The 14,574-nt window shown below is 43.7% G+C and overlaps 1 protein-coding gene across 1 annotated transcript in view; it reads right to left on the bottom strand.

Annotated features, from left to right (window-relative positions):
• The window catches only part of LOC141256769 (rho guanine nucleotide exchange factor 40-like), a 170,556-nt gene that overhangs the window by 92,477 nt on the left and 63,505 nt on the right, over positions 1-14,574 (bottom strand). Inside the window, exons 9-11 of the mRNA XM_073671194.1 lie at positions 5,508-5,594; positions 2,672-2,799; positions 2,427-2,565 (exon numbers count right to left, since the gene is read on the bottom strand). Coding sequence (XP_073527295.1) covers positions 2,427-2,565; positions 2,672-2,799; positions 5,508-5,594 — 354 coding nt within the window. The remainder of the gene's footprint in view (positions 1-2,426; positions 2,566-2,671; positions 2,800-5,507; positions 5,595-14,574) is intronic.

Consider the following 14,574-nt stretch of genomic DNA (forward strand, 5'->3'; position numbering starts at 1 on the left):
CGAGTTCTGTGTCCCAGAGATGAATGTGCTTTGGTCCAACACATGCATATCAACCCAAGGACAAAAGCAAAAGACCTTGTGAAGATGATGGCGGAAGCTGGTAAGATTGTGTCAATAACAGTGAAACGAGTACTGTATCAACATGGGCTGAAAGGCCTCTCTGCCACTCCAAGGCCACTCCAAAAGAAACATAAAAAGCCAGATTAATGTTTGCAAATGCACACAGGAACAAAGACCTTAATTTTTAAAGACATATCCTGTGGTCTGATGAAACTAAAATTGAATTTTTTGGGCATAATGACCATAGTTATGTTTGGAGAAAAAAGGGAGAAGCTTAGAAGCCTAAAAACACCATCCCAACTGTGAAACACGGGGGTGGCAGCATCATGTTGTGGGGTTGTTTTGCTGCAGGAGGGACTGGTGCACTTCACAAAATAGATGGCATCATGAGAAAAGAAGATTATGTGGCAATACTGAAGCAACATCTCAAGACATCAGCCAGGAAGTTAAAGCTTGGGCAGAAATGGGTCATCCAAAATGGACACTGACCAGAAGCATACTGCCAAAATGGTAACAAAGTGGCTTAAGGATAATAAAGTCAATGTTTTTTTTATTAGAAAGAATAATTTTCTCCTTCAAACTTTGCTTTCGTCAAAGAATGCTCCCTTTGCAGGAATTACAGCATTGCAGACCTTTGGCATTCTAGCTGTTAATTTGCTGAGGTAATCTTGAGAAATTTCACCCCATGCTTCCTGAAGCCCCTCCCACAAGTTGGATTGGCTTGATGGGCACTTTTTGCGAACCATACGGTCAAGCTGCTCCCACAACAGCTCAATGGGGTTGAGATCTGGTGACTGCGCTGGCCACTCCATTACAGATAGAATACCAGCTGCCTGCTTCTTCCCTAAATAGTTCATGCATAATTTGGAGGTGTGCTTTGGGTCATTGTCCTGTTGTAGAATGAAATTGGCTCCAATCAAGCACTGTCCACAGGGTATGGCATGACGTTGCAAAATGGAGTGATAGCCTTCCTTATTCAAAATCCCATTTACCTTGTACAAATCTCCCACTTTACCAGTACCAAAGCAACCCCAGACCATCACATTATCTCCACCATGCTTGACAGATGGCGTCAGGCACTCTTTCAGCATTTTTTCAGTTGTTCTTCTTCTCACAAATGTTCTTCTGTATGATCCCAACACCTCAAACTTTGATTCGTCTGTGCATAAAACTTTTTTCCAATCTTCCTCTGTCCAATGTCTGTGTTCTTTTGCCCATATTAATCTTTTCCTTTTATTAGCCAGTCTCAGATATGGCTTTTTCTTTGCTACTTTGCCCTGAAGGCCAGCATCCCGGAGTCACCTCTTCACTGTAGACGTTAACACTGGCGTTTTGCGTGTACTATTTAATGAAGCTGCCAGTTGAGGAGCTGTGAGGCATTGATTTCTCAAACTAGAGACTCTAATGTACTTGCCTTGTTGCTCAGTTGTGCAGCGGGGCCTCCCACTTCTCTTTCTACTCTGGTTAGAGCCTGTTTGTGCTCTCCTCTGAAGGCAGTAGTACACACCGTTGTAGGAAATCTTCAGTTTCTTGGCAATTTCTCGCATGGAATAGCATACATTTCTAAGAACTAGAATAGACTGTCAAGTTTCACATGACAGTTCTCTTTTTCTGGCCATTTTGAGAGTTTCATAGAACAAACAAATGTAATGCTCCAGATTCTCAATTAGCTCATAGGAAGGTCAATTTTATAGCTTCTCAAATCAGGCACACCGTTTTCAGCTAGGCTAACATACTTGTGCAAGGGTTTTCTAGGGTTTTCTGAACATCCATCAGCCTTCTTACACAGTTAGCAAACACAATGTACCATTAAAACACAGGAGTGGTGGTTGTTGGAAATGGGCCTCTATACAGCTATGTAGATATTGCAATAAAAACAAGATGTTTGCAGCTAGAATAGTCATTTACCACATTAACAATGTATAGAGTGTATTTCTGATTCATTTAATGTTAGCTTCATTGAAAAAAAATGAAATTTCTAAATGACCCCAAACTTTTGAACGGTAGTGTATGTGTATTTTTATATGGTGTATGTAAACTTCTGGTTTCAACTATATATATATATATATATATATACCAACACAAGGTGTTGTGAATTGCTGAGCACAATATATACATGAAGGGAACAGGGACGTTAATACAGAGGAAAACGAGGGAAGACTAGGGAAACTAGGCTTCTCGTAGTGACTCTTTTATACATTTGATATTGACAGTATTGCTTGTTTTCTGTCTATATCATTAAATGTTTTGATGATTTGCCCCTCAACCAGCATTTCTGTAGCCTTAACATGACTATTATACTATAAATACAGTACAGCTGAATGTTCTTCTATTCTTTACCTTATACTGTTCAACATGGATCATACCTCAAGAGTTCGGTTTCGATAGTCAGGGGATGGCAATTTTGCCTCCAGCTCTTGGAGTTTTTGGTTTGACAACTGGACGAGTCGATGTAGAGCCTCATCAACTCTCTCATACAAGTCAAAGGTGACCGGGTCATGAAGTCTATCGAATGAAAGAAAAAAATAAATGTTCCTAATCTCAGTTTTTCTGAATATTTCAGGATGGAATTGATCTTCCTGGCTGACATTAAAGCAAGGCTCCGGCTTACCTCAGATAAGGTGATTTCTGCAGACTTGCTACCAGAGTGCCTCCATCCCTCTGCAGTCTTTGAAGTTTCTCATCTGTCAATGCTTTCTTCATGGCATCTCGATGATGAGAAATCAGCCACTGAATATCCTAGCACATAAAAAATGTAATGTAATTTCAAGAGGAAAAGGAAACATGATTATTTACTACAGACTGATAAGCTTTCTCTCCTAAGGGTCCCTTTACATGAACCGAATATCGTCAGTAAAGAACTGTTGATCGGTTAATACTTACCAATAGGTGGTCATTGAAAACAGGCAGACCATGCTGTACGATCATTAAAATGATCTGTAGTAGATTAATCAGTGCGTATAGGATGCCATTGTTCTCGGCAAGATTAAAAAACATGTAATTCAATGAATAAGCGTTTTGCTTATTCATCGTGTGATCGGCAGCCTGTTTACATGGCAACATTATGGTGAAAAGAGCGTTCCTAGAATAATCTTTCAGAGTAAGCAAAACAAAGTAGTACTTTTTTTCTTTTTAAAATACATGTTGTAATAGAGACCACAGTCCACCAACAGCTATGAACACAGGTGCCTAAACACATGAGAGAAAAGTTGTTCAAAGCCGATTATCTCGTGTAAGGGATCATACTGTACAGTCATGGCCAAAAGTATTGAGAATGAGACAAATAGTAATTTTTCCAAAGTTTACTGCTTCATTTTTTGTAATGGCAATTTGCATATACTCCTGAATGTCAAAGAGTGATCAGCTTAACAGCAATTACTGTACTTGCAAAGTCAATATTTGCCCAGAAAATGAACTTTAACCCCCAAAACACATTTCAACATCATTGCAGTCCTGCCTTAAAAGGAGCAGCTAACATCGTTTTAGTGATTGATCCATTAACACAGGTGTGGGTGCTGATGAGGACAGGGCTGGCGATCAATCAGTCATGATTAAGTAAGAATGACATCACTGGACACTTTAAAAGGAGGCTGGTTCTTGGTATCATTGTTTCTCTTCAGTTAACCATGGTTATCTCTAAAGAAACATGTGCAGCCATCATTGCACTGCACAAAAATGGCCTAATAGGGAAGAGCATCGCAGCTACAAAGATTGCACCTCAGTCAACAATCTATCGCATCATCAAGAACTTCAAGGAGAGAGCTTCCATTGTTGTCAAAAAGGCTCCAGGGCGCCCAAGAAAGACCAGCAAGCGCCAGGACCGTATCTTAAAACTGTTTCAGCTGCGGGATCGGACTACCAGCAGTGCCGAGCTTGCTCAGGAATGGCAGCAGGCTGGTGTGAGTGCTTCTGCACGCACTGTGAGGCGGAGACTCTTTGAGCAAGGGCTTGTTTCAAGGAGGGCAGCAAAGAAGCCACTTCTCTCCAGAAAAAACATCAGGGACCGACTGATATTCTGCAAAAGGTACAGGGAGTGGACTGCTGAGGACTGGGGCAAAGTCATTTTCTCTGATGAATCCCCTTTTCGATTGTTTGGGACATCTGGAAAACAGCTTATTCGGAGAAGAAGAGGTGAGCGCTACCACCAGTCTTGTCTCATGCCAACTGTAAAGCATCCTGAAACCATTCATGTGTGGGGTTGCTTCTCAGCCAAGGGAATTGGCTCACTCACAGTCTTGCCTAAAAACACAGCCATGAATAAAGAATGGTACCAGAATGTCCTCCAAGAGCAACTTCTCCCAACCGTCCAAGAGCAGTTTGGCGCCCAACAATGCCTTTTCCAGCATGATGGAGCACCTTGCCATAAAGCAAAGGTGATAACTAAATGGCTCATGGAACAAAACATAGAGATTTTGGGTCCATGGCCTGGAAACTCCCCAGATCTTAATCCCATTGAGAAATTGTGGTCAATCATCAAGAGACGGTGGACAAACAAAAACCAACAAATTCTGGCAAAATGCAAGCATTGATTATGCAAGAATGGACTGCTATCAGTCAGGATTTGGTCCAAAAGTTGATTGAGAGCATGCCAGGGAGAATTACAGAGGTCTTGAAGAAGAAGGGGCAACACTGCAAATATTGACTTGCTGCATTAACTCATTCTAACTGTCAATATAACCTATTGGTACTCATAATATGATTGCAATTATATTTCTGTATGTGATATAAACATCAGACAAACACTAATAAAAACCAGAGGCCAGCAGATCATGTGAAAATATAATTTTGGTGTCATTCTCAAAACTTTTGGCCATGACTGTATATATGGGACTCTCCCAACTCTGACAAAACAGATGATGAAGGGGAAAAGAAGGATCATGTATGTTAAATTTTACTGAAGGATGGATGTATTTGTTCTCGGGAGAGATAAGCCATCACCAGAGGCATACACAAATGAAAATACGTGAACTCTCAGCAGACCTAAGCTTGCCATCAGCTATTGTAGATGTACGGTCACCATAAAAGGGTATTTTGGTCTACATACCGTATCTATCCGCTGTATAGATGATAACTTTTAAATTGTTGTTGGCCCAATTGGGACCCACAATGGGCAGAAAGAAAGAATTGAATGGAACAGAGGATGACAATGCATGCATTGCATTTAAAGTTTATGCCATTGAAGAAGATAGTTGTTGAACCATAGTAATAAGATTATATATTTAGGTACCGTATATTATAAAAATGGATTTAAGAAAAAATATATATATATCTTTCTTGGAAAAAGTCACTAACTAAAATACAGTCAAAATAAAAACATCATAGCGAAAAGGTTCACTATTGTTTTCATGCAAACGCATGAAATCATCTACCTTCATTGGTGAAAAACAATAATTTTTCAACAACTTTAGCAAACTAAATCTTTTTTTTTTTAAAGTAAAATGACTAACCTCAGTGCTGTCAGCTTCTACTTCTTGTGTCACCTTCTCCAGGGAGTCAAGCACATCACAGCACAAGGAGTGGAGCCGCCACAGAGACTACAGAAGGTAGAAAAGATGAAGAATGGATGCCTATAAAATACTGTTGGAATATTTTACATTGGACTGTAAACTAATGGTCATTGTCTTCTAAAATCTCCATCTGAGAAAGGAGCTTTGGAATTCTAAACATGAGTTGCATATCAATTAGCTATAGTGCATGGGGGCCTTTCAAATGCATAAAACATACAGTATATTCATGAACTGAAAAACTTTTCAAACATTTGTCTGGAAATCTGGGTAGCTTGATATCAGCTTTCCTATTTATGCGAGGTTAACGTTAAAGAGAAAAAAACCTGTTTGCCCATCTATCAGACACTTTATTTCCCCATTAAGTGACTAATGGACTGTGTAGTAAAATCCGTTTTCAGTGCAGCAGTGATGAGATGGAATATCAACCTCACTAAGGGTATGTGCACACGATGCAGAAATGCTCAGGATTTTTTCCTGAGCGTTTCTGCATCTCTCTGGCAGGAAAAAACGCATGCGGATTGTACATGCGGTTTCCTGCCAGGGACATGCGGAAATGAAACGGTCTTCACTTTCATTTCCGCATGCGGGTTGACAAGCGCTTCCCAAGCGATTTTAGCATCACTTGGAAAGTGCTTGTCAACTTCACACTATATAAATCCATGCAACCGGCATGGATTTATATAGTGTGTGATGTCAAAAAATAAAAAATAAATCTATACGTTACCATCTGATGGCCCCCGGTGTCCTGCTTCATCGGTCCCGGCTGCTGGCAGTGAAGACTGTAGGACCTTCCGACGTCAGCGTCACGTGACCCGTCACATGACTCTGACGTCAGCGAAGGTCCTTCTTCATTCAACCGCGAAGTGCCCGGGAAGCCGGCAGGACGCAGCGCGGGCCGTCAGAAGGTGAGAATATATATATTTTTTATTTTATTCTTTTTTTTTTAATGGTACCTGGGTCTGGATGAGAGTCCTCTCATCCACACCCGGGTACCATCCGCACATTAGACCGCATGAAAAGCGCATCAACATATACAGTGATGCGGATTCCATGCGGTCTAATGCAAGTCAATGGCGGCAAAAGAGCAGCGTTTCCGCAAAATTAATTGACATGCTGCGGATTTTTGACCGCAGCGTTTACGCTGCGGAAAAATCCGCATCATGGGCACAGCACATGCGGATTTCCATTGGGGAACATTGCTGCCCTTCTACCATGCGTTTTTCATGCGTTTCCGCGGCGTTTACGCAACTGCAAAAACGCCGCGGAAACGCATGAAAAACGCATCGTGTGAACTCAGCCTAAGCCTAAGGCTGAGTTCACGCGATGCGTTTTTCATGCGTTTCCATGGCGTTTTTGCAGTTGCGTAAACGCCGCGGAAACGCATGAAAAACGCATGGTAGAAGGGCAGCAATGTTCCCCAATGGAAATCCGCATGTGCTGTGCCCATGATGCGGATTTTTCCGCAGCGTAAACGCTGCGGTCAGAAATCCGCAGCATGTCAATTAATTTTGCGGAAACGCTGCTCTTTTGCCGCCATTGACTTGCATTAGACCGCATGGAATCCGCATCACTGTATATGTTGATGCGCTTTTCATGCGGTCTAATGTGCGGATGGTACCCGGGTGTGGATGAGAGGACTCTCATCCAGACCCAGGTACCATTAAAAAAAAAAGAATAAAATAAAAAATATATATATTCTCACCTTCTGACGGCCCGCGCTGCGTCCTGCCGGCTTCCCGCGCACTTCGCGGTTGAATGAAGGACCTTCGCTGACGTCAGAGTCATGTGACGGGTCACGTGACACTGACGTCGGAAGGTCCTACAGTCTTCACTGCCGGCAGCCGGGACCGATGAAGCAGGACACCGGGGGCCATCAGATGGTAACGTATAGATTTATTTTTTATTTTTTGACATCACACACTATATAAATCCATGCCGGTTGCATGGATTTATATAGTGTGAAGTTGACAAGCACTTTCCAAGTGATGCTAAAATCGCTTGGGAAGCGCTTGTCAACCCGCATGCGGAAATGAAAGTGAAGACCGCTTCATTTCCGCATGTCCCTGGCAGGAAACCGCATGTACAATCCGCATGCGTTTTTTCCTGCCAGAGAGATGCAGAAACGCTCAGGAAAAAATCCTGAGCATTTCTGCATCGTGTGCACATACCCTAAGAGATTGGGTTACAACTGTTGCTAATAGTTGTCTATGGAGAGGAAAGAGGGAGGAAGGAGCTGCTGTACACAGAGATACTAAAAGCAGCAGTCTCTGTGTGTAAGGGTGCTTTCACACTGCGTTTTAGAACCTGTATGTTGGTCCCATCAGGGCTTACGTCTGAAGCCTCCGCAAAATGGGATTATGCGCTAATGGAGTATTGATGGATGGATACTGTAATGGTGCCGACAGTGTGAACGTGCGCTCTGTCGTGCATTATTTTTGGGCGCGTACGTCTACTGGAGGTGGACACTCAGACGTAGTAGATTGTGTCTTGGTGTCAGTCTCCAGTAGGTGTACATGCCTGAAAATGATGCACGTTCACACTGTCGGCACCATTATAGTCTATGGCCACATCGGTGCATACCCCCCGAATCCAGCTTTGTGGAGGGTTCAGACCTTAGCCCCGCCGGGACCAAGGAACGGGTGCCTGAATGCAGCGTGAAAGCACCTGAAGTGTTCACAGCAATGCTCAGTATTTCTATATAATGTCTTCCATGCCACTGTTTCTGTTTGTTCATTAAAGATAGATGAGAAAAAGATTTACATTAGACAGGACAAAGACAAGAAGAATATTAATCCAGACAAGAAAAAGGGAACGATCTGCATGCAGACAGGAGAGACTGAGAGAGAAGAGAATAATCTGTAGACAGACAGGAAAAATGATCTGCAAACAGCCAAGAGAGGGTAATATAATCTGTAGACATACAAAAAAGAAAAAGAATCTGCATCCAGAAGGAGAAAGAAAGAGGAGAAAGATCTGCTCCCAGACAGGAGGGAGGGTAGAAGGATCTAGACAGGAAAGAGAAGAAGGATCTGCATCCAGACATGAGAAAGAGGAGAAGCATTTAAGTCCAGGAGAGAGAGAGAGAGAAATAGAGTGTGCATCCAGACAGGAGAGAGAGAAGGATCTAATCCAAGCAAGAGAGACAGAAGTAGGATCTGCATCCAGAGAGGAAAAGGATCTGCATCTAGAGGAGAAGCGAGTAGAAAGATCTGCATCCATACATGAAAGAGAAGGATCTGCATTCAGACAGGAGAAAGAGAAGGGTCTGCATCAAGATGGGAGAATGATCTTCATCCAGACAGGAGAAAGAGAAGGATTTCCATAAAGAAGAGAGAAGGATCTTCATCCAGATTTGAAAGAGAGGAGAAGGATCTACATCCATACTGGAGAGAGAGGGGAAGGATCTGCATTCAGACAGGAGAAAGAGGATAAGAATCTGCATTCAGACAGGAGAAAGAGGAGAATGATCTGCATGAAGAGAAGAGCAGGATCTTCATACCGATTTGAAAGCGAGGAGAAGGATCTGCATCCATACTGGAGAGAGAGGGGAAGGATCTGCATTCAGACAGGAAAAAGAGCATAAGGATCTGCGTTCAGACAGGAGAAAGAGGAACATGATCTGCATGAAGAGAAGAGAAGGATCTTCATCCCGATTTGAAAGAGAGGACAAGGATCTGAATCCATACAAGAGAGAGAGGAGAAGGATCTGCATTCAAACAGAAGAAAGAGGACAAAGATCTACATCAAGAAAGAAATGAACGGGGAAGGATCTGCATCCAAACAGGAAAAAAGAGGAGGAGGATCTGCAAACATAAAATAGAGATAGTGAAAAAAAATCTGTAGATAGACAATAGGGTAGAGACTTCTTCCAGACAGGAGAAAGGAGAAGGATGATCAGACAGAAATTGAATAAAATAGTTTACCCTCAGACAGAAGAAAGGGGAAGAGAAATTGCGGATATACAGGAAACAAAACTTCTTTCACTTCTGTGTCCTGATGCCTTTTATCTTCTCCTACTAAGCATTATACAGTCTTTCTTAAAAGTATATTTTAAATAATTGATCTTGGAATAATAATAAGTTCCACAATTGGACGTGTTAAAAAATATTTCCTGTGCTGAGATAATCTTAGAAATGTGCCCCTGCTGTGAACGGTGTAATGTCTGTGTCTGACCGTGCAGGAACATGGTCTGATCATACCAGAGCTCCTGGGCAGGGGAGGAAGCAAAAGAGTATACAGATAGCACAGCACAGGATTGCAGGAACTGCTTTATATGTAAAACATTTCCCCGATTGTTTAAAAACAAGCAACAAATGTTTTACCTCAAAGAAAGAATCAGCTGTGATCTCCTGCTGTAATGTCTGTATACTCTTTTGCTCCTCCTCTGCCCAGGAGCTGTGGTATGATCAGACCATGTCCCTGTACGGTCAGACACATCCATTACACAGTACACAGCAGGGGCACATTTATGAGATTATCTCAGCACAGAAGCATTTTTTAACACATCCAATTGTGGAACTTTTATTCCAAGATCTATTGATTAAAATGTACTTTGTGGGAAACGCCTTTAAAAGCTTGTACCGCTGTTCTGTATAATGTCCTCCATGCTACTCTCTGAGTGATGTGTAACGGAGACATTGCAACATTAAGTGCAGGGCAGGGCTGTGGAGTTGGTAAGCCAAACCTCTGACTCCTCAATTTCCCTGACTGACTCCACGACACCAACTCCACAGCACTGCCACTGAGCATGTACATAAAGTGCAGCACAGATTCATCTAAAAGCAGAGATCCTTAGATCAGGAACAGAACAGACATTTATAGAACATTTCATAACTTTCCAAAATTCTTATGAAAAAATTCACAGCATATAGTACATTGTACTAATGAACCCAATTTATTATATATTTTAGGAGTCGACTCCGACTCTGACTCCACAGCCCTGGTGTAGTGGTGCACAACTGTTTTAGTCATAGGGCCGCACTGTCATAGTTTTCTACTTTAAGACATCCTGCTATTATGACACTGATCTTCAAGTGATAGCTAAATAATGAAATTCTCTTTAGAATTGCTCATTATTCCCTTGCTGTGGCTTTTTTGCACCATTTTTGAAACTTAATTCAGATTGACACACATACGGGGGTTCTGTCAGAGTCCCCAAAAAACACACACATTGAGCCATTCAGTATTATGAGGCCAACAGAGTCCCATTGGAAACTGTCTGGCCTTCATCCCGGTAGTCTTTGTGTTTTTCAGATGTCCACAAAAACGTAGTAGACCACTCCTCTTCCGCAGTTTCATGGCAGGAATCATGCATAAGTCCTTTTATAATTAATACGACCCATGCTTTGGCACAGCCTTGCCCACTCACTGTGTCACGGGTGTGTCACCACGAAGATCGTCACGATTACACAGCCTGACTTCTCGCAGCTGAGTTTTTGGTGCTTTGTGTTTTTCGGCAGTGAGGGAGTTAATTCTCTCTCTCTCTGTGTTAGTCGAGGTCCAGCCTCGCCCAGCTGCAATCAATGCTGCTGTAGTGAGACTCCTTCAAATGCCTGCCGGTCTGTTAGGGAAGTGTCGGTGAAAGCATTTCATGCAGACTAACAGAGCGGATCGTGGTATTTGGAGTTTCAGAGATAAGTGTATTTGGAGTGTTTTTTCCCTTCCTCGCTTTATCATTTATCTCCTTTCCCGTTGGTGTTCCCTCTGTTGTAGTTGTGTAGTTTTTGTATGCAAGGTAGTTTTGGTTTTTCCCTTGTACTGTCTCGTTCGTCTAAGTACTGTGTGTGGGCATATTATTACTTGTCCCCTTTTGTTGTGATCGGGGTCCTTCTCAGGACTAGATTACTTAGGTGCAGGGATCCTCAGGAGGTAGGGGTTACGCTGGCGGCCTGGACCTCTGTACCTTTAACAGTACCTTCAGGTTGAGGGATTAGTCAGGGCCCCAGCTTAGGGTCAGCTTAGGCCCCCTACCTCCAGTTCACAGAGACAGCGTGACACACTGTTACCACAATAGACCATGGCTAGTTGTCACTGTACCCACACAATGTATCAGAGAAAACACGTTAGGACAGTCACAGAACATATAGCGAGGGAGGGGGATATAAATACCATCGTTGTGTGTATACAGGCAATAGAGTGGCATATGTAGACAGTTACAATGCATATTGTAGCTAGTATAGCTGATCAGAAAAAACTCCAAGGGAACTAAGCTCTGATGGAAAGTGCTGGCTATAGTCTGATTATAATACAATGACCACACAACACATCCCCAGACTATGGATGATTGTGATTGGACTTCAGTAGAGTAGTACCCTTTCCAATTACCCCCTATCCTCACTATGTATCGGGATGCTGGGAACGGACATGACTTTGTTTTTTGCCTTGGTGCTGTTTTTTTAAAAGCAGCTCTAGGCTGCAGGACCCTCTCCAATCACCTACACAACCGCAGCAGAGTGATGATTGGCTGGTTAACGTGATTGGTAGTAGTGGTTAAAGTCACCCCTTCTATCTGCATCTCTATCCAACCATTGAGTGGAGTCCCTCACCGTTTCACAGAAAACATAGGTCTGAATCCAAGGAGTTTCCACCAGAATTCTAGTACAAAACTCCTTGAAATATTGCAAAATGTTTGTGCAACATAAAACTACACAAAAATAGTCAAACTTTTGTCGTTATTATGCAAGTCCTGGCCAGCTCCACCAAACTGGGTGGAGCTGTGGAAGGACGGTGTGTGGTGAAGCCAGCTTGACTAATTCATAATAATTCACACCTTCCCTCCTGAAGTAACATTTCTGGTGACTGATAGATCTCTGGCTACGCACACAAATGGGAAAGACATGTAACCCACCTATAGCGGTGCAGGGACAAGATGATCAGGGGCTTCGCAGGACAACTCAGTTCTCTCAGTTTGGTCCCCCGTTAAGATTTTCAAACTATGTTTTCACTGAAACACCGGAGTGTTTCAGAGTAAAACATACCTGGCTGCAATCGCACAGAGAGGCTCTGATTTATGTTGCTGTGGTTCCGGCAGCATGAATGTAGTGACAGGTTCCCTTTAATTAAAATAGCTAACTAATCAAGTTAATTTGGTAAGTAACATTTTGGACATCAGCCCGATGGAGCATCTGACTGCAGGCTAAAATGCAATGTGAACATAGCCTTACAGTAAACAAAGGATTAATATTTTCAATGTCTGGAGTGCTGCTGAATGCACAGATAATTATACACACATACTTATAGTGGTGACATATCATAAATAAATATGACTACATCCAAAAATACATTAAAACATATATTTACACATTATACACAATGTTGCACAAACATTATACATGGATTTATCATATCCTCACATTTAGCTGGGGTGTCAGCTAAGATGCCCAGGACAGCATTTTTGGAGCATTATTTTTCAAGATGAGTGAGCATAGGACAGGACTGTTTCCCCTTCTCTGTACAGTTTCCAAAACCCCCCTACTCCTCCAATATGCACCCTACTGCTAAGGGAGCTGTCATCTGCACTGACAGAAGCATATAGGACTCCTGCTGTGAGCTGCATGTCTGCAGAGTCTGCTGCACAAGAGTAGGGTGCGAGAAAAGAAATCTGTGCCCCTCTTTTTCAACTGTTGAGCAGCCCAGGCAGTAATAAAAATGGCAATGAACCTTACTAAGCAGAAAGTGCATTCCCTAGAAGCGTTCCCTAGACTGTTAGTGTAGCACCCCGAGGGCTCGGCTGCTACAGGGGTATTGCACCTCGAACCAGAGGTGTGATATTCCACTCCCGGGTAAGGATGGAGTGTGGACCAGGACTCGGTAGGCGGCATACACCACACACACCCCATTTCCGAGGGACAGCTCAACGGTGCTCCCACAGAAGTGCAGGCATGACAGAATCTGTCCCTGGCTGGAGTGGGGAGGGGAAAGTACACCCAGTGGTGTAGGAGCAGATAGGGGTGGGTTTCTGGGCATAGGTAGGAGCCCATTGGTTGCTAGTCACCTGGGCTCACACATAGAGGGAAGTATATAAGGTGGGCACCATCTTAGAACAGGGGTTCTGTTCAGTGAGTTCAGTCAGAGGAGAGGAGTGAGAGAAGGAGTTCAGCCAGAGAGGGCTGACAGGGAGCTGTGGCTCAGTCTGGGCCCAGCTCCACGAGGCAGGCCTAGGGTGAAGGCCGGAGCCAGAGAGAACGGAAACAGAAAGGAACAGAAAGGAAAGAAGAAAAGGAACTTTAAGAGAGGCCCAGAGACACGAGAGAAGAAGGAACCCCATAGGCCCAGGAGATTGCGGGTGACGGGTTGGCAGAACAGGGTACCGGAACCCAAATTGGTGGAGGCAATAAATTCCTCAGCCAAAGACCGGAGGTTGTGACCACAACTTGGTGCGACCCCTCACTACATCCACCAGGAAAGCATACCACATAGGGTCAGGGAAACCGGAGATAGGTTTCGCCAAGAGAAGGCCCGAGGAAGCTGGAAAAAGGTGGGTCACTGGTGAGGACGGCCAGAGAAGGGAAGAGAAGGGAGCCCTGTGCCACGCTCTGGAATTGCCTGGGAGTTGGTCGAGCCCCTTGCCTGGTGGACGCAGCACGGCTTGGTCAGTCACCGCTGGTACCGAGGTGACTAGGACCAGTAAAGAACTGTGAGTAAAGCATTGGAAACTGCAACCACACGTCTCTGAGTTTCATCGCCGCACCAGCACCATCAGTACTGGGACGCTCATACCATCACTCTCATCATCCACACTAGCTGCCCTGAGGCAATACTTCTCCCGTGGGGAGTTATCCCATACTTGGCTGCGCATACAGCATCAGCTTCAGCGGTCTGCAGCGCAGCGGCGGTCCCCACTGACCGCAATCCACGGGTGGCGTAGTCGGACACTTGTTATTACACTAAGACTGCCACTGAATTGACCACCCTGGGCACGGACCGGGTCAGCGCCACGGAGACTACAACCCCCAGTGATCCGGCTCCGGGTATTCCCTGCACAACACAGGCCCAGGGGGCGCGTCAT

The sequence above is a fragment of the Phyllobates terribilis genome, unplaced genomic scaffold, assembly GCF_046119375.1.
Source record: "Phyllobates terribilis strain yellow unplaced genomic scaffold, ASM4611937v1 Scaffold_1__5_contigs__length_1240528914, whole genome shotgun sequence".
Lineage (NCBI taxonomy): Eukaryota > Metazoa > Chordata > Amphibia > Anura > Dendrobatidae > Phyllobates > Phyllobates terribilis.